This window comes from Xyrauchen texanus, chromosome 16, assembly GCF_025860055.1.
Source record: "Xyrauchen texanus isolate HMW12.3.18 chromosome 16, RBS_HiC_50CHRs, whole genome shotgun sequence".
Classification (NCBI taxonomy): Eukaryota; Metazoa; Chordata; class Actinopteri; order Cypriniformes; family Catostomidae; genus Xyrauchen; species Xyrauchen texanus.
Genome location: NC_068291.1, coordinates 20,364,326 through 20,391,788, shown reverse-complemented (window position 1 = coordinate 20,391,788; position 27,463 = coordinate 20,364,326). Strand labels below are relative to the sequence as shown.

At 37.8% G+C, this 27,463-nt stretch overlaps 1 protein-coding gene across 1 annotated transcript; it reads left to right on the top strand.

Annotated features, from left to right (window-relative positions):
• Positions 1–2,070: 2,070 nt before the first annotated feature.
• Positions 2,071–20,357, top strand: LOC127657001 (14-3-3 protein zeta/delta-like). The gene is made up of 6 exons (XM_052145613.1): positions 2,071–2,225; positions 6,288–6,675; positions 16,242–16,365; positions 16,729–16,892; positions 16,985–17,080; positions 19,051–20,357. The coding sequence occupies exons 2-6, from the start codon at positions 6,382–6,384 to the stop codon at positions 19,108–19,110; spliced, it is 738 nt and encodes a 245-aa protein (XP_052001573.1). The 5' UTR covers positions 2,071–2,225; positions 6,288–6,381; the 3' UTR covers positions 19,111–20,357.
• Positions 20,358–27,463: the final 7,106 nt, after the last annotated feature.

The following is a 27,463-nucleotide window of genomic DNA, read 5'->3' as shown; positions in this document are numbered from 1 at the left end:
TAATTCCGGTCTTCTAATCTGAAATGGCATTCTAAGAGTGCTGATATTTAGTGTAACTGCACTGGGATGCTTCATTGTTTCTATCTTTATGCGTGTATGTGTTTACAGCTGTCCAGACAGTCTTTGAGTTGAATGATTGTTCCTGCAATGATTGTTCCTGCAATGAACTGGTCAAATTTTGTCTGAAATGTTTCTCATTTACACATTATTTTGATTGATATATATATATATACACATATGTGTGTGTGTGTGTGTGTGTGTGTGTGTGTGTGTGTGTGTGTGTGTGTGTGTGTCTGTGTGTGTACTGTATGTACTTTTTTTTATATTACAAAGAAATACAAATATGAGAAGAACCACAGCCAATTCTATTTGTTTTTTGTTGCATGGGCTGTAAGGTCCTAAGACATGATGTGACCTGCTTTAGGTTAACAATAACCTTTTAAAAGGGAATTAAATAAGTTTTCTTATTTTTGATCAGTCTGTTTTTCCAGTGCAGGGTGTGAAATGACTGCTTCTTTCTGATATAGATTAGCTCCTGGTGTACAGAAAGGTGAAGTAAAGCTACAATTCCTAAACACATTTTATAGGATCTGATAAATTACCTGCTTAGAGTAATAGGGAGCATGATTCTAATCTTTTAATCGGCTGTCCTGCATAAGTCTGTCATCATTTTTATCTATTGGGAAACAATTATACCAACTATGTTGTCTTGCGTCACATTTACTTCTGTGAGTGGGCTGTATATAATAAAGTTATGGCAAAAAAAATACAACTGTGAGTGAAGAAAACCACTTTTACCTGTACAGACAAAACTTGTATGTAGGCTAGACTCCACAGGTGGAATTCTGAGCTTGGCCCACCTTGGTAACCACACCCACCCCTCCAACTGTTCAGCCCACCCTGACTTTTCACTCACTGTCATTTATTTAGCCAACCTCACATTAAACTGACTTGGAGAGCTTAAAACATGCACAAACAAGAAAAAGAAATGTATGTATCATTTGATGAACACATTTTATGATACAATACTCTGGTATATGCAGTGTTGGGTAAATTCCTGAAAAAGTGATCCCCTACAAATGACTAACTTCTTCTCTAAAACTATAATCAGATTACTTTACTGATTACTTCATTGAAAAGGTAATCACATACTAATTACTTTACTTTTAAATTACTTTCTAAAACACCTGTTTAAAAAAATGTAAAAAATAATTTTAAACAAATTCAAAATAATGTTTATTTTCTCCTTGTTCATTGTTGCACACACTTCAGCTGTCACAGAATCACAAACAGATGTAGAAATGAACATATAAATTCACATTTTAATTGTATTACTCATAAATAATCTATTTTTATAAATATTTGTAACCCAAGTAATGTACTTAAAAGATTGATTACTTAAATAAAAAAATGTAGTGTGTTATACTACTTTTTGTTCTTTAAAGTAATTAGATTACTGTAATTAATTACTTTGTAATCTAATTATACCCAACACTGGGTATGTGTATAGCCAAAGCCAAGAAAATGTGCTACGTTTCTGTTTCAACTTTCCATATGCAACCACTGCAATCCCACTTTACATTACCTGTCCGTGCTTATCTTCTCTCTGATTTTTCTGTTTCTTTCTATTTCGTTTCTAAAAATCTAAAACATTCCAGTTATGTTTCATACATATTTTCACTTTAAACCCACTATGTAATGACATCTTTTACAATGAGCTAAACACTATCGACTTTTCCTAATCACATCTAACTGCTAAACTCAACTGGCCCTGAGAAGAACCAAACCAATTATCTTTCAAATGATCTGATTAATCAGAGGTGACTTTTGGGTCTTAGTCGGCTAGAACTGCTGTTGCTGCATCCAGTTTACAGTCATGATGCTGATGGTGATGCTGGGGATGAGTAGGAGGAATCGCCATAGCAATAGTGACGTCATCCCCCTTGCTCTAATTGCAGGAAACCCCGTGGCTACAAGTCCGAGTTTACGGGGAAACCGAACTTATTCCCGTTCTCCCGCCTCCATTGCCCGCGAAACACAGCTATTGGATGGTCATTTGAAGAAATACGAGTGACAGGTGGGGAACGCGCGTTCTGATTGGTCGACCAGCGGGACTAGCGACGTCCAGCGCAAACACTTTCGATTGTCTTTTTCTACTACATTTTACCCCTAACCATCCAAGCTCAAAGGCTATCAATCCGGTGGAGACAACCATTGATCAAGAGGTGAGATACAACCTAATACATTTGAGCTTTGAGGGTTTGTGTCTGTTTATTAGATGTGCTCAGATATTTTAGCACATTGTATGTCATTGCAGTGGACGGTGTCATCGATATAATCGCGCTAGTCGGTTGAGAGGCAGGAGGGGCTGCGTCCAAATCGATCAGGAAAAAGGTTGTTTTGCCTATAACAAAATATACCAAACACATATTCCCCTTTTTATAGGCAACATCTGTATAGTCCGCATACAATTACTTATATATTATTGTTTTAAAACAGGACAACGTGCAGTGGACACGATAAGACCCATGGTTGTGATGTTAAGGCGGGTCGCCAGATTGCTAAAATGGCTTAAGTCAAATTTAATAATGTGTTTTAAATATTTATTTTGCTTTCAATTGTTCTAGATAGAGCTGTTATGACTTCAGATAAGTTAATATGCATATATAGTGGTAGAAATAATGCCTTGTATAGAGAGCCAGCTACATTTACTGCTACGGAAATCAGACTGGATCTCTTTGATTCGAATGGACTGACAAATGATCGGTGTACTGAACGATAATGTCCTATAAAAGGTATTTCGAACTAATGGGTCCTGGTTGAAAATGTGTAAGTTTGGGGAAGGGCGGGGCTGTTCGGAGTGCACTGACAGATGTGTTGGGCAGCACGCACACACACATATACATACATATATACATACAGATCGTGTCTTAAAACCTAGTGAGCTGCCTGCCTAGACACCAGTTATGAGCATCGAAATGCGTCTGCAATGCTCATACATGCTGTGATATGAAAACGGTCATGAAATGTCCTTATCCTATTTTACTCAAGAGAAATTATGTTTTGCATTTGGAACATGTTGCCTATTTTAGGACATTTTTACATTGTGACTAACTTCAGTACAGATACGCACATTTTATCCCCCAATCCTAATTGTTGCATTGTGAAAAAATATGCTCATTATGATATTCAGCAGTGTGGATGATAAATGATTTAATTTGTAAAATATCTGTACAGCACAGTAGTACACATTTGGTAGTGCCAACTGCCTAAAAAAATGTTGTACAGTGGAATCTTGTTGCAGTATAAATGACTTATGAAAATCATCATTGAAAAGAATGGAAATAGTCAAAGAAGCTTAAGATGTCCAGACATGTTACAATAATGTCAATAGAGCACAACGATCTTGTTCAGGAAGTCAAATTAATTTATCCCATAGACTAATTGATTTTCAATTTCAACTAATTGATCCATCTGCATTATTTCAACTTCATTTTTTAAAAATCATGTTTGATGGGGCCTGGGTAGCTCAGAGAGTAAAGACGCTGACTAACACCCCTGGAGTTCACAAGCTCAAATCCCAGGGTGTGCTGACTCTGAGTGAATCCTGCCAGGTCTCTTAAGCAACCAAATTGGCCTGGCTGCTTGGGAGGGTAGAGTCACATGGGGTAACCTCCTTGTGGTCCCTATAATCTTCTTTGCTCTCAGTGGAGCTCAGGGTGAGTTGTATGTGGATGGTGTGAAGCCTCCACACAAGCTCTGCAGTCTGTGCAGTAATGTGCTCAGCAAGCCACGTGATGAGATGCGTGGGTTGACGGTCTCTGACGCGAAGGCAACTGAGATTCATTGTCTGCCACCCTGATTGAGGCGAGTCTCTACAAGGACTTGAAGTGCATTGGGAATTGGGCATTCCAAATTGGGGTGAGATAATTTTTTTCTTGGTAAGCAACTACATTACCCATGTTACAGCAGAGAATGATACACCAATCAAAGAACTGCGGGTAACGAAGCCTGTGAAACGTGCCTCAGAGCGACCGCCAACTCCTTTGACGTACTGTGAATGATGTAATTGAGTCCGTGTCTATTCATTCATAAACTACTTATCTATTTGTGTGGAAATATCTTGATATTTTGCAATAAACTTAAATTATATTGTTAATATACTTAAAATCAACAACCTAAAATCAATAGTTTTATATATTCCTATCGTTTTTGTATTCAATGACATCATTCAAATTGCTTCGAGGGATTGTAGTCTGTGCCTTCATGAAAGACGGTAAGTACACAGCATTGTACTGTTGTCTTTTTGTCATTTTCATATACTTTTTTGCCTCAACTAAGTTTTGATGTGATTCACCTCGGAGATGGTTGGTTTGGTTCGGTTCATGGCTTACAACTCTTTTATGAACTATTTAATTAAATGTCTATGGGAAAATACTTCCAGAACACAGACGTGCACATTTTACATATTATGATATAAAATGTGCTTAAGTTCCTGAAAAATTCACAATGGAAAAAAAAAGCATAAAGTGATCATTTACTCACCCTCATGCCATCCCAGATGTGTATGACTTTGTTTCAGTCTTTCTTTCTTTCAGCCAAACACAACATTTTTTAGAAGAATATCTGTAGGTCCATACAATGCAAGTGAATGGTGACCAGACCTTTCAAGCATAAAAGTAATCCATATATGCTGGGTACACGTGGGCCCTTAAAAAGTCTTAAATGTAATTTTGTTTTTATATTTAAGTCCTTAAAATGTCTTAAATATCTTAAATAAATGACAAGAAGTCTTACATTTAGTTTGTGGAGGTCTTAACTTTTGGTGTTTTGCATAAATAGAGGAGATGCTTAACAGATTCTGTGTGAGTAAATTGTCTCTCTCTCTTGTGTAGCCAGCATTTTGCAGCTCAAGCTTGAGTTTAGTATGAGCACATGCAGGGAAGGACATTTAAGTGCATTTGTACTAAACTTGTGATGTTACAGATGTATAAACCTTAATAATCCGTTATGTAAATGGTGTTATATTGTGTCTCTTTAAGCGAGTGATGCAATAAAAACTATCGCTCCTGTTTATAATCAACAAAGCTGGCAACAAGGAGATGTTAGGTAGAGTGTTAAAGGTATCTGCCAAGAAAAACAATATAAATGTAATTCAGCACATGACTGCATCACATCTTGCTGGGAAACTAGTGACTAAAGAGAAGGGCCATAATGTAGGCTACATGCATTCATAATTAATTATTCTATTATTTACATCATTATTTAATTATTCATATTACGGCACAATTTACCATCATGTTTTTATCAAACCGGACAATTATGGCACGAAGACATAAAAGATATTGAAGCTTTATTTTCTGTTAAAGCATGATTTTCTGGAAAGCTGCTTTAAAACAATTTGTGTTATGAAAAGCGCTATACAAATAAAAATGACCACTTGAATTAATTTAGAGTTTATATTTGTATTATTATATTATTTAAAAAAGAAAACGCATTAATGCACAATTTAATAAAATAAACATGTCTGGAGAAATCCAACTAGCCTCAGTGGTTTTTTATTGACCTTCAAATGAATTATTTTGTGTTTTTAAATAAAAAAACAAATTCCATTGTGAAATTGGGCTTAAATCTTTATTTTTATTTGGCCTTAAGTCTTACATTTCATTCCTATGAACCTGCTGATACCCTGATATAACTCCAGTAATTAAAAGTCTTCAGAAACTAAATGATAGGTGTGAGTGAGAAACAGATCAATATTGAAGTTTAACATTCTGATAGTGAATATGGAGGTTTATAGTTAAAAAAAGGATTGAAATATTGATCTGTTTCTCACCTAAAGTGATTGCATCGCTTCAGAAAACATGTATCGTGTGGTTTACCTTTATGCTGCCATTGTGATTTTTGGAGCTTGACCATTAACTTGCATTGAATGATCCTACAAAGCTGAGATTGTCTTCTAAAACTCTTTAAGTTCAGCTGAAGAAAGAAATTCATACACCTCTGGGCTGGCTGAGTAAATTATGAGAGAATTTTTCATTATTTGCATGAAACATCTCTTTAAACGTTCTAAATGTAGGCCTAATTTTCTTTATGCGATTTTTATATTTGTATTGATTCAGGGTTAAATATGACCAGAACATTTCCTTGACAGGCATGCATGCATACATGTGTGTCTCCGCTGATCTTTTTTTTTCTGTATTTAGAAAATGTATGTGTAACATTTACATGGAAGCGCATCTCTAAATAATGCATGGAGTCTGACTTTCACAATCTTTCCTCCTCAGCCTCTCTAAGGATTAAGCAGCGGTTCATTTCCGTCCTTTGATCAGTCGAGTGTCCCATAGACCTAGAAACACTCACAGACTTAAAAGCGGCAGAATGGACAGAACAGAGCTCATCCAGAAGGCGAAGCTGGCCGAGCAGGCAGAGCGCTATGATGATATGGCGGCCTGTATGAAGTCGGTGACTGAAGCTGGCACCGAGCTGTCAAATGAGGAGAGAAACCTGCTATCGGTCGCCTATAAGAACGTGGTGGGCGCTAGGAGGTCTGCGTGGAGGGTTATCTCCAGCATCGAGCAGAAGACCGAGGGAAATGACAAGAAACTGGTGATGGTGAAGGAATACCGGGAGAAAGTGGAGTCTGAACTGCGGGATATCTGCAAAGATGTGTTGGTAAGAATGTTGTTTTAATATGTGTATCCATGTTAGAAAAGTTATAAAACTGAGAGAGATTTTAATATGCAATGTCATATGCAACAATCGACAAAGAAAAGCCCAATTACATTTCAGAATTCAAATACTACAACATTGTTGTCGGATAGATTTCGAATGGCGAACATGCTAATGGAATGTCCACACCAAACTTGTTTTCCACCTATCTTCGCTTTTTAGTTTTTGTGTTTGTTTTTCTATGGAAACATGCACTAGATGGACATGTTTAACTGTTGCGCTGCGTCCAGCGGTTTTTCCACTTTCCGTGCTGGAGCGACACTTTTTTTTTTTTTAGATGCTGTTTCTCAAGACAGCTGCATGCATACTGTTCTGTTTGTTGCGCTACATCTACATTTAGCTAGCACAAAAACACATTTGGTCTAAATGGCCCCTAATAGTAGGCTACAAATTAATGTGAAATTTTCAGTGAGAAATGAAGGTGTAAAGATTATAAAAACAAAAAATATAGCACATTCAAGACTAAAATTATCTATAAAATGACATTTAAATGCAATCTGTACAATAAAGGTACACTCACCTAAAGGATTATTAGGAACACCTGTTCAATTTCTCATTAATGCAATTATCTAATCAACCAATCACATGGCAGTTGCTTCAATGCATTTAGGGGTGTGGTCCTGGTCAAGACAATCTCCTGAACTCCAAACTGAATGTCAGAATGGGAAAGAAAGGTGATTTAAGCAATTTTGAGCGTGGCATGGTTGTTGGTGCCAGACGGGCCGGTCTGAGTATTTCACAATCTGCTCAGTTACTGGGATTTTCACACGCAACCATTTCTAGGGTTTACAAAGAATGGTGTGAAAAGGGAAAAACATCCAGTATGCGGCAGTCCTGTGGGCGAAAATGCCTTGTTGATGCTAGAGGTCAGAGGAGAATGGGCCGACTGATTCAAGCTGATAGAAGAGCAATTTTGCCTGAAATAACCACTCGTTACAACCGAGGTATGCAGCAAAGCATTTGTGAAGCCACAACACGCACAACCTTGAGGTGGATGGGCTACAACAGCAGAAGACCCCACCGGGTACAACTCATCTCCACTACAAATAGGAAAAAGAGGCTACAATTTGCAAAAGCTCACCAAAATTGGACAGTTGAAGACTGGAAAAATGTTGCCTGGTCTGATGAGTCTCGATTTCTGTTGAGACATTCAGATGGTAGAGTCAGAATTTGGCGTAAACAGAATGAGAACATGGATCCATCATGGCTTGTTACCACTGTGCAGGCTGCTGGTGGTGGTGTAATGGTGTGGGGGACGATTTCTTGGCACACTTTAGGCCCCTTAGTGCTAATTGGGCATCGTTTAAATGCCACGGCCTACCTGAGCATTGTTTCTGACCATGTCCATCCCTTTATGGCCACCATGTACCCATCCTCTGATGGCTACTTCCAGCAGGATAATGCACCATGTCACAAAGCTCGAATCATTTCAAATTGGTTTCTTGAACATGACAATGAGTTCACTGTACTAAAATGGCCCCCACAGTCACCAGATCTCAACCCAATAGAGCATCTTTGGGATGTGGTGGAACGGGAGCTTCGTGCCCTGGATGTGCATCCCACAAATCTCCATCAACTGCAAGATGCTATCCTATCAATATGGGCCAACATTTCTAAAGAATGCTTTCAGCACCTTGTTGAATCAATGCCACGTAGAATTAAGGCAGTTCTGAAGGCGAAAGGGGGTCAAACACAGTATTAGTATGGTGTTCCTAATAATCCTTTAGGTGAGTGTATATTCTGGGTTAAATACAATTTAACAAATAGTTCACCCAAAAATGAAAATTCTCTCATTATTCACTTACCCTGATGTCATCCCAGATGTGTTTGACTGTCTTGTGAAGATTTTTAGGCTAATTTATACTTTCTGGGTGAATGGGACGTGCAGGGATGTTTTTGTTCTGTCAATGTGTTCGTTTGGTGAGATTTCTCCTGTTGGCATACATCTTTGAAATTCTTGACCCAAGAGAACTTGGCTGGTCAAAGAGTACTGATGATTGGTTAAAACTATTTGTGCGTGTTGTTGGGACGTGATGCTTTTTATTTACAATTGCAGGTGCCAGCTGAGGAGTTGCTTAGGTTGCTAAAATAGATTGTGCAGAAATATACATTTATATATGATTCGCATCACAAATTCCACAAAGACAGCATAGCCATGACAAATGCGTAGAGAGCGATTGTAGTTTTTATGACAGTGACAGCTTACGTGCTGTGTCATCCACCAGAAACTTGATGTCTACCTCAACTAATTAATTTTTAAAATGCTGCTGCGTTTAAGCGCCAGCTTCATTCGCCGAGGGTGCTTCTTCCAAAGTATAAACCAGGTTTATTGGAAGTACATGGGTGCCAGCACTTTGACGGTCCAAAAGTACGATTTAGGCAGCATAAAAGTGATCCACATGACTCCAGTCCATAGACTGTAAAAAAAAGATGGACGACGCCCCTTCGCTCTTTTCCATTGGTGAGAACTGAAGCTGCCAGTGTCCCGATATGGCGCTGACATCTTGGGACTTGTGTCTGCGCAGTTGCGATTTCGGGACCAGACCTGCGCAGTAGTGAGCAGGAAGTAAAGCCGCGAAATCAAGGCCCCGCCCTCACTCTCGCTGAATCAATCGCAAGCACACGCCCCTGCACTTAATTATAGAAATTTAGATATTAAATTTAAAGCTCCAATCTCCTCAGTCCTCCGAAGATCCCGAAAAAAGTTCTGTTGGTGCTTCAGTAACTACTTCGCTCAGAGAACCTGTCAATCACAGCTGTCAATCATGATGTCACAGCACCGTTTTTATAATATCAAATAACTAACTAAAAACAAACTTATTTTGAAAACAAACACTTGAAATTACATCAACGTGATAGTTTCTGTCATTTACTGTAGTTTCTATCTTTGGAAAAAACATATGTGAAGTGTAATTTAATTGTTTAGTTGGTCTCATGTCCCGTTGAATAACATGGGGAGGTGGGGTTTATGACCTATACTAGGACCAGTCACCGGGGGGCGATCGAGACGTTTTGGCTTCACTTTTGAGGGCTTGTGCGGCACACTTGCTCCAGTCAATCAATGAATGTCTTCTGAAGCAAATTGATATGTTTGTGTAAAAAATAAATAGATAATTAAAACGTTATTAACTTTTAAAAAGTGCTTCCTGCCAGCAGCTGACGGGAAGCATGAAGTTAGCGCTTTGGCGAGTACATGTGAGGATTCGGAAGTGGCGCTTATTTACAACAAGAGAATGCCTGAAATCTCACGTGACGTTCATTTCAAATAGCATCAGAGACCTGGATTGAAGTGCCGATTTAAAGTTAAAAACTTTAAATTATCGACTTTTCTTACATAAACCAATTGATTCACTTCAGAACACATTCATTGATCCACTTGAGTCATGTGGATTACTTGATTGCTGCCTAAATATGACTTTTGGACCGTCAAAGTAATGGCACCCGTGTACATACATTATTAGCACATGACAGCTCTATCTTCTTCTAAAAATCTTCATTTGTGTTCTGCTGAAGAAAGACAGTCATACACATCTGGGATGACATCAGAGTAAATGAATAATGAGAGAATTTAAATTTTGGGGTGAATTAAGATAAATCGACAGCATTTGTGACAAACTTATTTGGACTTGTCCCTTCTTTTTGTTTCTAAAAAGCAACAATCTGGGTCACAGTGAGTCAATTACAATGGGTCCAATCAATGGGAGTCAATGGGTCCAATCCGTAAATTTTAAAATACTCACCATTTCAAAAGTATAGGCGCAAGATATAAACAATGTGTGTGTTAAAATCATTTTAGTGTGCTAACCTTTTCTAAGTAAAGCTGTATCTAAAACATTTAGTTGCTATGACGATGTAACACCATTAACCCTAAAACAACCATAAAAACAATGCTTAAACAACTTAACAGCTCAAATAACACAAGTTTTAACATTAGAATTAATGTAAGTGCTTTATAAAATTATAAGCTTCACAGTTTTGCCTTTAAAATCTCTAGAAATTGTCCCCATTCACTTTCGTTGTAAGTGCCTTTTGCTTTTTGACCAGTCAAAATTTTTATGTTTTTTATGGTAATCCAACCATAAAAAAAAGTTGATTAAGTTTAACTTGTAATTGAATCCAGAATATTCCTTTACGAAGTTTGGGCTGAATTAATCGCAGAAAATTGTGGACCTTGCAAGAACCGTATTAATGTACATAGTGCATGTAGATGTATGCGTCGGAGGATTTAGAGTCCCTCCATAGACACATGTGCATTACACAGAACATGGCAGAGAATATGGCCTCTTTTTCTAATGGAATAGCTGCCCAGTTTTGGCTCTCGCTGGAGACAATTATGTCTATATTAAGGGTAGCATGCACATGGACTCACACAGTCATTCATTTTATATCTAACAAATCTAGTAATGAAGGTCCAATTACAAATTGTGGAGTTCTTATTTATACCTTTTTGATTTTTGTCTCATTACTGTAAGGTAGACCTCAGCCTTAATTTTTGTGACATGAAAGAGACTTGTTTCTTGTACTTCCCCATAAAAGGTAGTATTTGTTTATATAATAAAATCATTGCTATAGCAGTGTCTATACTGTATTCAGTGATGTGATAATGTGACGATCAAAGTTCAATTGTGGATGTATGTGAAGGTGCATTCAGGTGGAGTTAAGTAATGCTGGGAATTACAGAGCTATCTGTTTCTTATTCTTAAGGCTTTTACTAATGGTGGAATAATTCAACATCATCCACGGAGACTCTTTGTTTCTTTAAATAAATATATTAATGTCTTAAGTTGCCCGAAGGAGGTTCATTCCAAAAATAGAAGCTGAAGTGTATTTTCTCATACTGACCTGAAATGGTAGCAATAAGATCTATAGCTCTAGTCTGCATGCTACTATTGTGCATAAGAGAAGGTGGTCTAATCATAGATGTTCTGATGCTTTTGTTTAGCAGAGTAAAACCATAATTCATTAATGCAAGACCTCATTTTATTGCTTTATACACAGTTGTTAACAACATCGTAGTGATTGACCAATATAGATTTATCAGTGGCCAATACCAACACCAGGCTTCCCATGGTCATGAGAAACCAGGAAATATCAGGGGAATTTTATCTGGATAATGTAAATTTATGGAAATGTCTATAATGAATATACTTTTTTCTAGACATGCCCTGCTCTAAAATATTTAATTGGCTAGATATAAATCTTGTGTACAGTATAATTTATTCATAAGCAGTAGCGATGTCCGATTTGTGTGTGAATCATTCGTTGAGTTGGCTGTTTTCAATGCATTTATTGATTTGGTTTGCAAATCGGTCTAAATGATTTATTAACTAATTGGTATAAAAAAAATGATGCAGTATTCACAAATTACTGGAAAGGTCATATAAATGTATTCATTCAAGACCCTGCAATACTATATGTCTAGAGATCAGGGTGGCAATGGCTGAAGATATAATACCAATATATTTATGTAATATAATTTAGTTAAAGCAAATGACATGTATTAAAAATTGCTGATATGAAATTGTGACTAGGAGGAGGGTGTTGCTGGGCCATAAATGTGCATGGTCGGCGCCGAGTCACCTAATGAACGAGAGAGAGAAAGATAAAGGGCAGCCGGAGATGCCAGAGAACATTTAATTATTTTCATATCATCATGTTATCATAGTTATTTTTTATTTTTATCTTCTGTTGATCTTTCATTGTGGCTCTCTTTAAAAATGTGGCCATGTTTAATGGACGTTTTTATTGATAAAACAGTAAAAAAGCTTTGGCATATACATTTTTTTTTAAAACATAATTCCTAAATTAAACAGTGATCTGATTACAAAATATGGTAACTAGCAAAACATTTGTAGTGGCCTATAATTTTTTGTTAAAATCTGTATCGTGTCAGTTGGACTTTTTTTTTTTATATCGGTGCATCCCTTTTGGAAATTATGATTGGCATAATAACTGATTAGCTTTGTTTATATAAGAATACAAAACACTCTACAAAATATAATCTCAACTTTGAATCTGTTCATAAAATCCAGGGAGTGTCTTCTTGAAAGAGAAAGTAGCCTAGTCTCAGTCAGTCAATCTAGACGTCTGGTAAGTCAGTAGAGCTGTTATCAGTGATGTTGCTACAGTCCAGTCTAAATCCACGTGAGGGCGAACTGTGTTTGTTCACTGAGTCATGGCCAGTTTCTGTGCACGGCTTTAGCGAGAACTCAGGCTTCATTTCCTGGCCTGTCTGTGAGGGCTGAGGGTGTGTCTGTGATTCATCTCACTGTTGATTGTGCTCTGGGATCAAGGTTGGTCTACACCCCCACTTGTCCAGACAGCCTGCCACATGCAACAGGCAAAGTTTAAAACTCTTGTTTTAGAGCAGTGGTTGATCGACAGGTGAGGGGTGGCGCTTGCTGTCCGGGATGCATTCAATATGGATTAGGGTTTTTGACGTGGCTTCATTGATCCGATCGTAAAAGCGTTTACACCTGTTTTTAATGCTGACCACTTGTGATTGGATCAACTGAAACACATTTTAATGTGTAGTTGAAAATGGCAAGTGGAGAAAACAAGCCGCTGAGAGAAAAGCGCCATGCATTTCTCGTTTCTGGGAACATTACTTTTTGCAGTCAATTACAGCAGTGATGGTCAAAAAACGTTTACAAAACAAGCACTGTTTGCAGACATCACTTGACGTGAGTGCCGTATACTAGTAATATATGTAAAAAAATGCATGAAAGGCTTTAAAACTTGCGCGTGAGTAATTGATTGCAGAATTTTCATTAAAATAAAAAGTCAAAAGTTTTGAAACACTTGATTTAAAAGTTTCTCATGATCTTAAAAATTGATGACTTGACCAAATAAAAAAGCAGCCAATAAGTGCACAACAAGAATGGGAACTCCTTCAATACAGCTTAAAAAGCATCCCAGGGTGATTCCTCAAGAAGTTGGTTGAGAAAATGTCAAGAGTACATGTTTGCAAATTCTAAGCAAAGGGTGACTATTTTGAAGATGCTAAAATATAACAGTTTTGTTCTTCGCTATTATTTTAAATGTGAAGAAAAAATATATAATAAACAATACGTGTTTCAAAACTTTTGAATGGTAGTGTATGTGCGTTAGTCTGTAGAGCACGGACTGTGGCTGAGACTAATCTTAACTATACATGATAAGAAGGTTAGTTGCATTTTTTTTTTTTTTTTTGGTAACCCTATAAGAACAGAATGGTCACCCATTTTTGGGTCGTGACCCACCAGTGGAGTACTGCTGTTGTAAATCTCCATGCAGCTTTTGGGAATCTAAAGCACTGTTGGATTTTAGGTCAGAAATAGGACCGTGGAACAACACTGACATTGTTTCTCTAAACTGGCATCTCTGTGCTGAGAATCATTGACAAGTGTGAAGAATGAAATGATGCATGTGGCACCATGGGTGCATCGTCTAAGGCAGACAAGAATGAACATGCTGGAAAGTGTGCCTATTTCTTACACTTTTGGGCTTGTCTATTTCTGCTGTGCAGTCTTTAAGCCTGAACGTTATTTGCAGACCTTTGTTAATCACAGAAAGAAATGGTTGGGCTACTAAATTTAAGCAAACCTCCTCCCAGTGCACCATTTTGTCAGTATTGTTTTTCTATGTGTGCTGACCTGAAGTGAGATTTGTTAGAGGTGATCTTTTTTGTGTAACTTTATGAATGAGGCATAGAAGAATACTGTGATTTGTAGGATGAAGAACATTGTAAGCTGTCTGATCTTGCCATAACACAAGGAGTGTGGACTATACCTCATGATGTTGTGTTGCCAGTTTCGGGCCTTTCCATGGTAACCATACTTGGTGTGTTGGTTAATCTGGTATTTACCAGTTCCTTAAAGCTGTTGCTTTCACTGACACAGATAACTGCTGAAGCAGACTCAGACTGGTAGATGGAAGGAGAGATGGAGTAAACCAGCCATAAAGGCTAGTCTCTGAGATGCAGATTAAGCTTAATCCAGGACTAAAATCACGTTTGGAAGGAAATACCTTAAAAATATTTTGAGTCATGTGGGAGTGGTATTAACAGCAGAATGAGTTGATGTATAGCATGTGTTTAAGACAGCAGGTTGCTCACTTTGTCCAATGCTGGTTTGTATCTTCTTTGTGACCCTAACACATTGGAAAGTAAGTATGTGAGGCCTCTGAAATGACCTGCATTTCTGCATGAATTATTCAGAAAATGTGATCTGATCCTCACCTAAGTCATAATAATAAACAAACACAATCTGCTTAAAGTAATGAAAAAATGTTCCTTGATATTTAAAGGTTCATTCAGTAATTTTTTTCCTCATTTAAAACGTTTTACTTCTAAAGAAATTAATAGTAATTCTGAAATGTATGTTTAAAATCACGACCACTCATGTGAGCGGAAGAGTTCAGTCGTATCAATAACCTTATAAAAGCTCTGTTATTCTACATGGGGCAGGGGCGCTTCATGGGTGCAGCCATGTTAGCATCAGCAGCTGAATACTACTAGCTTAATCTCCGTTATTGCCATGTTATTTTACTTTCATTCATTGATTAAATTAATCCTGGTTTACTGTGCATAGTGAATTGCTACAGTGGCATTGGTAACTGAGAACTACTATGCTTGAATGATGCTGCATCCAGACCACTAGGTGTCAGTGTAAGTCAACATAAGCCAATTCGACATATTTCAAAAAATTACTGGGTGCACCTTTAATAACTAGTAGAACCCCATTAGCAGCAATAACCTCCACCAACGTTTCCTGTAGATTCATGTAGATGATCAATGCTTAAGAGGGATTCTACACAATTTCTCTCTACTAATCCGTTTGAGTTCATTAATATATCTGAGATTTCTTGCATGAACGGCTCCCTTCAGGTCATGCCACACCATCTCAATTAGGTTATGGTCTGAACTCTGACTTGGCCATTCCAAACTCAAATTGGCATCCTCTTTAGACATTCTGTTGCTGATTTGCTATTGTGTTTCGAGACAGTATCTTGTTGCGTCACCAAACATCACTTTGGTTGCATCACTTTCCAGTTTCAGATGACAGACCTCTACCCTCACATTCTCCTGTAAAATCTCTTGATACAATTTTGAATTCATTTTTCACTCAATGATTGCAAGCTGTCAATGAACCATGATGTTTCCTCCACCATACTTCACAGTTAGGATGATGTTTTTTGTTGGTGTGCAGCACCTTTTTTCTTCAAAACATAGTGTTGTGCTTTTCTGCCAAATGCGCCATGATAATTCTGATTTGCCGCTGGATTGTTGTCTGGTTTTGGTCTCTAGAAGCAATATAAAAACTACCAAAATGAGCAAAAGGTGAACAACAACCATTTTTAAGTGTTAGTTGGAGTAAAGAGTTCAGGGTCCAGTTGTGCAGGTGTTGCCTGTCATAAGTATTTAATGATATCTAAACTCTGCTTCAATCAGTTGCTCTCTGTCTCTATCTGCATTATTGTGGCGAATGTGCATTTGCCACCATTTATTAAAACATTTTTTCTTCCTACAGGAGCTGCTGAACAAATATTTAATTGAGATTTCCTCAACTCCTGAGAGCAAAGTCTTCTACCTGAAGATGAAGGGTGACTACTACAGATACCTTGCTGAAGTTGCCTCAGGAGATGACAAGAAAAGTATGAATGCAATCAATTTTGTAGGCTTAAAAAAAATGTTTTCTGTAGAATGCAGGAGTGGACTTGGTATTAAGTAAATGAGCATTTCTAAACGAGGAGAAATTTGTGTATAGACTGAACATTATCTGCTCAAGCTAACTAACAAACATTTAAGCTTTCATTTTAGATCTTATAAATATTACCGAAATCTCAACACTAGAATTGAAGAACTGGGCTTTCTGTTTACGATTATTGTTAATTTATTGTATTTTTATTACTTTTAATGGCCCAGTTTTAGAGCTTCAGTTAAGTGGACACCACATTTTGGTGTCAGATCTCGATATACATTGTGAGTCTAACCTAACCTTTCTTGTAACTTTACAGCTACCATAGAAAGCTCTCAGGATGCTTACCAGAAAGCATTCGATATAAGCAAGGCAGACATGCAGCCAACACACCCCATACGCCTGGGTCTGGCCCTTAACTTCTCTGTCTTTTTCTATGAAATACTTAACTCTCCAGAAAAGGCCTGTGCCCTGGCCAAACAGGTATGCTGCCATTAACCAGACATACATTATGGACATATGCGTGCACATTATTTCCATTTTTAAAGGCTGTGTTTCTTTTGCTACTAATTTAGGCTTTTGATGAGGCCATTGCAGAGCTCGATACGCTGAATGAAGAGTCTTACAAAGACAGTACTCTGATTATGCAGCTACTGAGAGACAACCTCACAGTAAGTAACCATTTTAACATTTTCTTTATCAGAAGTTTCTGTGGTGAAGGTAGGTTTGCCATACCTTGCCTACACAATTGCTGATGCTTTCAAGTGGCTCTAAGGAAAACAAGATCAGTTATGATTTGATATGGTGGTGCATTTTATTTAAAAAAAAAAAAAAAAAAAAAAAAAAAACATATTGGTTTGACCAATATTTTATGTGGCTAATTAGCTAGAACTCTAGATTTTTTGTAAGGAAGATGCCATTTAAGGAATTTAAATTTAAGTTAGTTCACCCAAAAAATTTTATTTACATGATGTACTTGCCTTTAAGACATCCCGAATGTGTATGACTTTCCTTCTTCAGCAGAACTGAAGTGAAGATTTTTAAGCATATTTCAGCTGTTTGATCAGATATTACAAGTGAATGGGTGCCACTTGATCAATTGAATCCACACGACTCCAGATGATCAATTGATGTCTTCTGAAACAAACCAATAGGTTGGTGTAAGAAACAAATCAATAATTAAAACTAGGGATGCACCGATATATGAATCAGATCCGATATCGTGCTCATGTAAATGTACTCGTAAAATGCTCCGATAACAAAAACTGATACCATCTGAAGCACGAATGTCATTATGTTAACATTCAGCACACAGATTAAAATCTCGTTATGTCCTAAAGATTATTTAACAGCAAAAGCAATGATATAATGAGATAAATAGATAATTTTCTCATGCAGTGTTTTAAATGTGAGTGCTTGTGAACGTGTGCAGCTGGTGTTGTGCAGTCATAGAGACACAAACTGCTCATACCTTTAAAGATCCTTGGCTCATACATGGAAAACATTGCAATGCATACACTGTTTGTAGCAGATGACAGCAGGCTGAGCACTAATTCACTTTTTAGCAAGAGTCATATACAGACTACATATTTATTGATTTATATAGCAGCCTTTTGCGGTTTAATAATTAATGTGATTCACATAGTGACCTGCTTTTCCGGATTGGGAATCTGTCCTGATTATGTCAGACCTCCACAGAAACACTTCAAAATAAAAGCTCCACCAAAATAAAAGATCAATTTAAATGAAAAGGTATGACACAGATAGATCACTGCTGTATATTTATGTAATATTCACTGTTATACTACTAATAATATAAAGCAATAGTAACTGTGTTATATTTAAGAAGTATCTAACATCTGTGATGCTCTATTATGCAGCACTTTATTTGACAAATAATTCCAATTTTGTATTTAGTATTGTGCTGTGAGGTTCTGTATAAAATCACTTCATGCAATTAAAAATAATACAATTTCATGTTGAAAATGAATTGTTATACTTTCATTTAAATTTTTAATTAATGTATTTATTTAAACAATTTTTATGATAACATTTTTATAAAATGCTGATATTGAGTTCATAAAAGTATCGGTAATCGCTCTCAAAAATATAGTATCGGCGCATCCCTAATTAAAACATTTTTAACTTTAAATAATTGTTTCCGGCCAGCGCTGGAATGCTGGTTGAAATGATGTAACTCTCACTTGACGTTTGTTCCTCTGTTGAAAACAAAGTGTATGATTCCGACTACTTGTGTGAACGTGACATTGCGCTTACGTCACGCGACAGCAACGTGATGTGTTTAATATAAAGTTTTAATTATTCATTTTTTTACACAAACCTAATTTGCTTCTGAAGACATGAATTGATCGACTGGAGATTACTTTTAAAGTTTAAAGTCATACACATCTGGGATAGCTTAAAGGTAAGTATATGATGAGAGGATTTTCATTTTTGGGTGAACTAACCCTTTAAGAATCATAAGTTTTGTTTTTAGAGTTTAAAGTAATGATTATTTTGTCAAATGCATAAATAAAACCATTACTCAGATAACTGCAGGTTTTGTTTTAATGGTTGATTCCTAGAGAAATGGTCGTTTTTTTTTTCTCATCCACTGTCATATTATTTTCTTTTCCTCTAGTTATGGACATCCGACAATGCACCAGATGAGGTTGAAGGAGGCGAGGCCGGAGACAACTAGAACACACTCCTTCAACAAAGAAAACAACCTTTGTACACATCTCCATTCCTTATAACTCCATGTCAGAAATCCTCCAGTAAAGAATGAACCCATAATTGAAGAGCCGTTTATGAGGAAAGAAAAACTAGAAAATCATATAGCCTTTTCACAGTGCAACTTCTGGGCAAGGAAAGAAAGATATTTGGGGAGAGACTGTTCCTTAGTTTGTTTGTATTGGCCTTCCATAATGTGCAGTTTCTGCTGTAGAAAAGTATGACTAGATTCATTTTATAAAAACATAACCTTAAAGTATAATTAATGAAGTTTAATTAATAAATAAAAAAATAAGGACATGCATTTCATCACAGATAAGTCTGAGACTAAAAAGTAATTGCAGGGATTAAAAGCATTTAGATAGCCGTTGTCTTATCCGCCTACTGTATCTCGTACTTTAATACTTTACCTGTTTCACCTCAGCTCTACCCAGGGTCGTGCACTTCCACTGAAAAACAGTGGTCAATCACACTTAGTTCAGTAAGGAAATAACAAACAAAAAAAGTTGTTAAAATCGAGTATATTTCAAATTGCAGTGTAGGATTTACTTAAAAATGTTAGCATCAGCAGTGGTATGTAGTATTTGGACAGTCCTCCGTTGCCTGTTTGGTGTTCCCTTTGCTTTTATTTTATGGAAATCAAAATCATCCATAGAAATTTAAATCTTTTAAGAAGACTTGGGCTTTATTTAAGTAATGCTATGTTACAAGTAAAACTGTTAAATTAGCAGTGCCCTACTAGCATGCAGACCAATACTGACACAATGGGTGGCACAGTTTGGTAATATGGTTTTGATTGATTGATTTCACACATAATTGACCTACTCTGGGAGTTTTTTCACCTACAGCATGTTATAAATAATAGAAAACCAGGAAAGAGCAGCTTGACTTTGTGAATGCTATCGGTCAGTTTGTGTTGGTGGCAAATAACACCGCCTGTGCATGTCTTTATTACAGATCACTGAAATGGGGATCAATGCCATATTGCCAAGATTAAGGTTCTGTTTAGTACTTACAATGTATTGTGAACAGGTGTGTGGTTGTCCAGAGAGTGTCATTATATATTGGACCACTATTGTGTGTTTTGTTTCTCCTTTTTGTGCTTGTGAATTTTTTCCCCCCATGGATTTTAGTCTCACAAAAGCCTGGTGATAATGTTTTATGCCCTATGTATGTTATGTAACATGCTTAAATATTACATTTTATAAACCAAAATGTTGTCCTGGTTGTATGTCATTTAAAATGTTTATCTTAATTTGTTCGTAAAAGGCTTTTGAGGAAGTTGTCTTTATTTGAAAGGCAGTACTGATCATAACATGACAAGCAGGGCAACTAAAGGACATAAATTGAAATTAAGTAGCCACAAAACGTAAATATAACATGTTTTTAATGCTAAAGTAAAACCAGACAAAACTGCGACTTTTGTGTGACGTTTTACTCAGGTGTTAAATTAATGTAATTAGTACATTTAAATAAGACGTTTAAATACATCATAAAAATACAACCAGGCTAAATTACGTTTGTGGGACGTTTTATTTAGGTGTTAAAATAATGTAATAAGACATTGAAAATACCCAAATAGAACCAGGCCAAATTACAACGTTTGTGGGATGTTAATTCTGTTTTATTTGTCTTAAGATAATAGTTATTATTCATATTGTTTACCTTGTGTCTGGAAGGTCATTTTTGAATAGCAACCCGAGAAATTGCGCAGTGTTGCCAATTTAACGACTTTTTAGCGAGTAAAAGAGCCGACTAGCGACAGTTTTATCTACTTTTGTAGTCCGCTTTAGCAACATTCTTCCACATATGGCGACATACAAAAACTCCGCTCTAGCGGAATGAAGTCAATTTTTTCTCGGGGTTCTAGCGCCCCCTGTGTTTCGAGTAATATGACTGACCTGCACGCCATCAGAATTGAGTGACCATGCGGGACAGTCCCGCGTCCCACATTTCAATTTTGTCTGTATTATTTATTATTATTATTTCGGCATAATTTTATTTCATCGTCCTTTAAATTACAAAATGACGATAGAGAGCCAGAGCGGGAAAACACTGTAGAGAAGAAAAAAAAGAGAAAAATGGGTCTATCTGGAGGTCCCGTGAAGAAAAAGTGTCTTTGTTCGTATAGTAAAGAATGGGAGAAAATATATACATGGTTAAAACCAGTTGCAGGTGATCCTAAAAAAGGAGAGTGCAGGGTATGCCATCGAAGTTTCGCGGACAGCTCTGCTGAAGCATTTCAGTGCCCCAAACATAACTGCTCTGATATCTTTGGCTTTGAGCTTTCCTGTCACCAACGCGTTCGTGGAGAGGGTGTTTTCACTGATGACCGCTGCGTGGACAGAGACAAGGAACTGAGCATCTGTGGACCTCATAAAAAGTGAACTGGTGAAAGTGAAATACAGCTACACCTGCCAGGAGTTCCTCAGATATGTAATGAATGAGAAGGCCATAGGCTACTCAACATATTTGTAATTCAAGATGCACAAATCTGGTAAGATCGCATTTAATCTTTCTAGACTTTCCTAATGGAATTGATGTGCTTATTTGGAAATGTGCTTTTTTTAACTATTACATTATTATTTTCACTTCATTATATTTAGATTGAGTAGGTCCCTGCGTTTAAAATTTGTTTGTATCAATAGACATTATGCCAAACTGAGTGACGTCATTAATATTTAACTAATATACATCTAATATAAAATCAATATTTATTCACTTAGTACAATAATAGGCCTAGTAAGTGATCTCTCCCTCATGTCAAAATCAGTTCTGCTGACCTGCAACAGAGCCAGGTGGTCACCCTACATCAGAAGTTGGAGTTATGTGCATATGATGATCTTTAACTCGAATGACGGAAGCGCTGACGTGTTGTTGCTATTTGTTGCAACAATCTTGACCTCAATTCACGTGCATGCTCTCCGTTAAGAAAAGAACATTCCACCACAGATTACAGAATACAAGCTGTAAAATGCAACGGCATAAAGTAACGAATTACAAATACTCACGTTACTGTAATTAACTTTTCCCCAAGAATTGTTCTTTTTTTAAGTAGTTTAACATTTTTATTCTTTTACTTGAGTATATTTTAAGTCCTGTAACTGTACCTTTACTGCGCTACTTCCCTGTCCTGCATTTATTTGTATCTATCAACATGATTGGCTGGGGAGAGTCTCGTGACTCCCATCAAATCAAATTACATCACACATTGTAAAGCATTCAATGGGGAAGGAGGAGGCGAGAACCGGCTTGACAATATCAATAATAATTTTAATGATAAACTTAAAAGACAAACACACACATGATGTTTGATGGCTCAAAACAATAGTGTATGTAAACTTCTGACTTCAACTGCACCATAAAGTCTTGGCTCACAGGCCTACACTCACTGAGCACTTTATTAGGAACACCTGTACACCTACTTATTCATGCTATTATCTAATCAGCCAATCGTGTGGCAGAAGTGCAACGCATAAAATCATACAGAAACAGGCCATGAGCTTCAGTTCATGTTCACATCAACTATCAGAATGGGGAAACAATTATCTCAATGATTTTTACCGTGGCATGATTGTTGGTGCCAGACGGGCTGGTTTGAGTATTTCTGTAACTGCTGATGTCTTGGGATTTTCATGCAAACAGTCTCTATAATTTACTCAGAATGGTGTAAAAATCAAAAAAATTTCAGTGAGCAGCAGTTCTGTAGATGGAAATGCCTTGTTGATGAGAGAGGTCAACGGAAAATGACCAGACTGATTCGAGCTGACAGAAAGGCTACGGTAACTCAGATAACCACTCTGTACTTGTAGTGAGCAGAAGAGCGTCTCAGAATACACAACATGTTAAACCTTGAGGTAGATGGGCTACAACAGCAGAAAGCTGTGTTGGACACTTTATTTGGATTATAGTGTTCCTAATAAAGTGCTTCGTGTGTGTATAACTCCCTTTAAAACTATGCCTGCATTAAACAGACTATATTGTTTTTATTTTTATTTTCTGGAAAATCTTAACAGTACAACAATTGAGGCACAAAAAGATTTAGGAAGCAACAAAATAAAAAAATAAATAAAAAGGTAATGTGGAAAAAAAACTATCAAAACATTGTTTTGGCCAACAAATAATCTATCTGAAACATATATACATTTATGGCATGTAAAACACATGTGACATACACCAAACTGACTTTCATGAAAATCCTTTGTCTTGAGAGCACATTTAAACCTATCTTCTTTATACAGTTGACCCGTCCTTTAATGTATGCCAGTGTGGTTTGATTATATTAGCTTTTTCCGTTAATCAGATTTTCCGAAATTCAGTATGTTTTCTTTACTCGGATTTAGTTTTTGTAATATCGGATCCACCGATAACTAGCGCCATCTAGCGGAAGTTTCAGAAATTGCCAGCGCAGTTTTTAACAAGATCCACTTGTTTTAAATTAACTAAATTATATTAACATTTACTATTAAATTTGATTTCGCTATGAATCACAATCTATGTGAATGCAGCTCTATGAAAGTTAATTATCTCCGCGACAACGTTCGAGTAAAAGTTTTCCGTACTTTCACAGAGCTCGTGTCACAATAAACGTGTATAAAATAGCTTTGTGTCAATGAGACCATTGATGAGATTTGCGTGTCATTTGCTTCAAATAAGGTGTAGATGTGCTTCTCCCTGTAAAACAAAAAAATGTAATCTCTATCAGCAGGTGTTTCGGCAGCTGCTATAATCTAGAGATCTGACGAAACATTATTAATCATTTGGATGTCTTTCGTGATGGACTCTATTCCTGCGAACTCTTTGCCTTTAGCATATTACACAACACCTAAACCTTTAAACTGTAGGTCTAGTTTACAATGGAAGCTCACATTCATGCAATGACTCCCTTGTAGTTTATGTTTTCCGTTTGAAATCAGAGGTTATCAGATTATTTTTCCTATTATTATTGTTGTTGTAATTATTATATGAAAAACATGGTATGTGATTATTATTGTAAAATAAAATCTTTGCAAATGTTTTTCTGTTTAATATGTTCTATATAAAATAAAGATCGGTTCTGCATATCGGTTATCGAACATGTAAACATACTTCAATTGTTGTGGTATCGGTTTTAAAAGATCAATATCAGTCGATCTCTAAATTGGACTTTTGACTAAATGAAAAATGCTGTAGCCCTTGTGACAACTTCCCTGTGGCACAACTTGCCCCAGTCTGCACATATATGGCACTTTTCCACTGCACGTTACGGTTCGACTCGCCTCAACTCGCTTTAATTTTCTGAGTTTGCATTTCCACTGCAGTTTAGTGCCATCTCATCATGGGTGGGATTATAGGCTGATCGTCATAGTTGTGCTGCCTCTACTGCCATGATATCATCTTATACATGGCACAAAATGACCAAAACAACAACACGACCGCTAGCTGTTAGCCACTAGCTCATTGTGCTGCATAAAGCAGTTGTTGCATGGTGATTTTACACAAGTGTAACAGTTAAATTGAACTGGTTGTTTTAGAAGCAAGCTTCCAGTAGCTGGTCAACTAAATAAAGTGAAGCTTTCAAGCAGAGTATAGAGTTAACGTAACAATATATACCATACTCCATCGAGGCTAAGTCCAGGGCACTCTCCCTCCCATTGGTCGCTGGTTTAGAAAGTGTCCATTTGGTCAAACAACTTCCACTTTTCCTTGATGGTTCTGTAGTCACTTTTACGTTTTTAATTTTTTACTTTTCCCTACACTGTCAGTAGGTCCGGTGGTAGCAGTGTGCGGCCAACAGCTGATACACTTCCTGAGAGACTTTTTTGTTTCGCTCATCGCTAAGGAGTGGAACGTCTGCACCTCGTTTATTGACCACAGCGTAGTTTCACAGCCATTTCTTTTTTCACAATTCAAAAGTTGCTTGAACCAATGATACTGTTATCGATGTTGCTAACTTTAAAACTAGCAGGTTGATGTCGTGTGTCGGAAATCCAGTGACGCTGGTAGTGACGATTCTCTCTGACCAATCAGTGATCTGCAGGATTTTGCCGATTTATTTTGGCTCGGCTCGCTTGGAACCTCAACCGAGGTGGTACTGAAAAAAGTATCAGGTATCAGGTACTATCCACAGTGGAAAACCCCCAAAAAGTGAGCAGACTCGATTTGAGTCGAGTTGTACCATGCAGTGGAAAAACCCCAATAGTTCCCTTACGACTTAGTACACTTGACATTGTGTTCTGCTAACGCATATGGGGAGTGTCCTTCCACACAACATAGTTGAAATCTCTTTACAGTAACGCCAATATTCTAATATTTGCTATGGTGTTTGAGCCCTGTCCTTTAAAGCACAAAGCTGTCTGCTATAAAAGCAGGCGCACAAACACCATTCGTCCGAATTTTCTTCAAAACTGCGATTCCTTGCCATCGACTACACAAGTCAGTGGGCAGGATCTTTACAGCAACGAGAAGACTCTCCGCTCCCCTGCAGTGCTCCAGTGAACATCAATCCACCTCGCCGCTTCACTGGTGAATGGGCCGCTTCAGCATCCTGATTCCCTGCAGTGCTTCGGCAGGTGTTGTGTATCCTTATAAGCAATTGTATATTGTTATATTCTGTGTATGTATGTATGTATGTGTGTGTGTGTGTGTGTGTGTGTGTATGCCCACCTCTTCTCTGATACCCGAGGGATCACACAAGGAGGCACGGGTCACAAGGAGGTAAGGGCCGCGAGGTCGAGAAGGGTGAATTTAAGGTGGTCCTCGTGCCGGCATACACCTCGCGAGTCCCTCAATCTCTATGCAACGCATCTATGCCAATACATTATGTGCGTGACAAGCTCCGGACCTCAGCAGCACCGCATGGTCTCGTTCAGCAGTTCTGATGCTGGTGATGATGACGATGTCAGGCAAGTGGTCAATGGATGACACTTCCACCCCTTCCCCCAGCGAGGGCGAGGAGCATGTATGTGCAACTGACAAGGAGATGCTTCACATCCTTTCAAGGCCAGTCGAAGAGCTTGAAATCAAGTGGTCTCCTCCAGAGGACACGCTCCCTACTCAGCCACCCTTTTCAGAGGATATGTGAATAGAATTGCTGAGCACTACTTCATGACGCTGCAAAAATCACAGGCTATGAGACATTTTATTCCAATCCGGAGCAGTACTTCAATACAACCGGCTCTCTCCTGCTCTGTCACACAATCTGTGGCCTCGCGCCGATGGGAACGACTCCGCATGTTTCACGTTCGAGGGAACTGTGTATCAATTTAAAGTCCTTCATTTCAGTCTGTCTCTGGCTCACTGCATGTTCACAAAATGTTTTGATGCGGCGCTCGCCCCATTGAAAATGAACGGTGTGTGCGTGTTTTGAAATACCTCAGCGATTGGTTATTACCAGCCAATCAGAGGCACTAAGTGAACACAGAGACTTGCTGCTTTGCCATATGGAAAATCTGGTCTAATGTCAACTTGGCAAAATTTTCCCCCAGCCAGTAATTCCTCCTTTTTAGGAGATCATGTGTACGCACCTCATGAACGAGCACGTACAGGCAGTCTGTTTCAGTTCAAACTGAAAAAACATTACCAGTGAAGTAATTTCATTTCCTTGTGCATCACGGTAACTTGGCACTGTCTGGCTGCTCTAGCACCATGGACGGTGCCAGCCTACTACCAATAGGGTATTATGCTGGGTCTTCAGCATAAGTTTTCAGAAAGAAAGTGCTGACCACAAATGCATCCAACACAGGTTGGGGCGAGGTGTGTAATGAACACCTGGAAACAGGTGCGAAACGGACGTGAGATGTCAGCCGCATAGAGTTACTGGCTTTCTAGCTTTGAGTGCTTTTTATTCCGATATTGTGAATCACCACATTCTGATTTGTTTGGACAACACAACAGTAGTGGCGTATATATGTTGCCATGACACACTGGCCCACATATGGCCGGCAAACGCAAGTATGCACTTCCCCCTTTGCGATCCCTTCATTCTGTCATCAGCAAATTACAGGTGGACATGGAAACAGTTCTGTTAATTGTGTCAAAATGGCCCAATCAGCCATGGTTTTTGGAAATGATAGAGATGTTATACAGCTCGCCATGGGAAATACCGCTGAAGAAAGATCTTTTCTCTCAAACACAAGGCATGGTTTGGCATCCCCATCCAAAGCTGCAAAGTCTACACGTGTGGCCTTTGAATGGAGTGCGCTAAACGCACCAGAGCTGATGCATTCAGTCATGAACACAATTTTACAGGCCAGTGTGCTGTTCACTAGATGCTGTTCACATCATTCTATGTGCTAAAATGGAATGTGTTCAATGATTGGTGCCTTTCACATGGCAAAGAC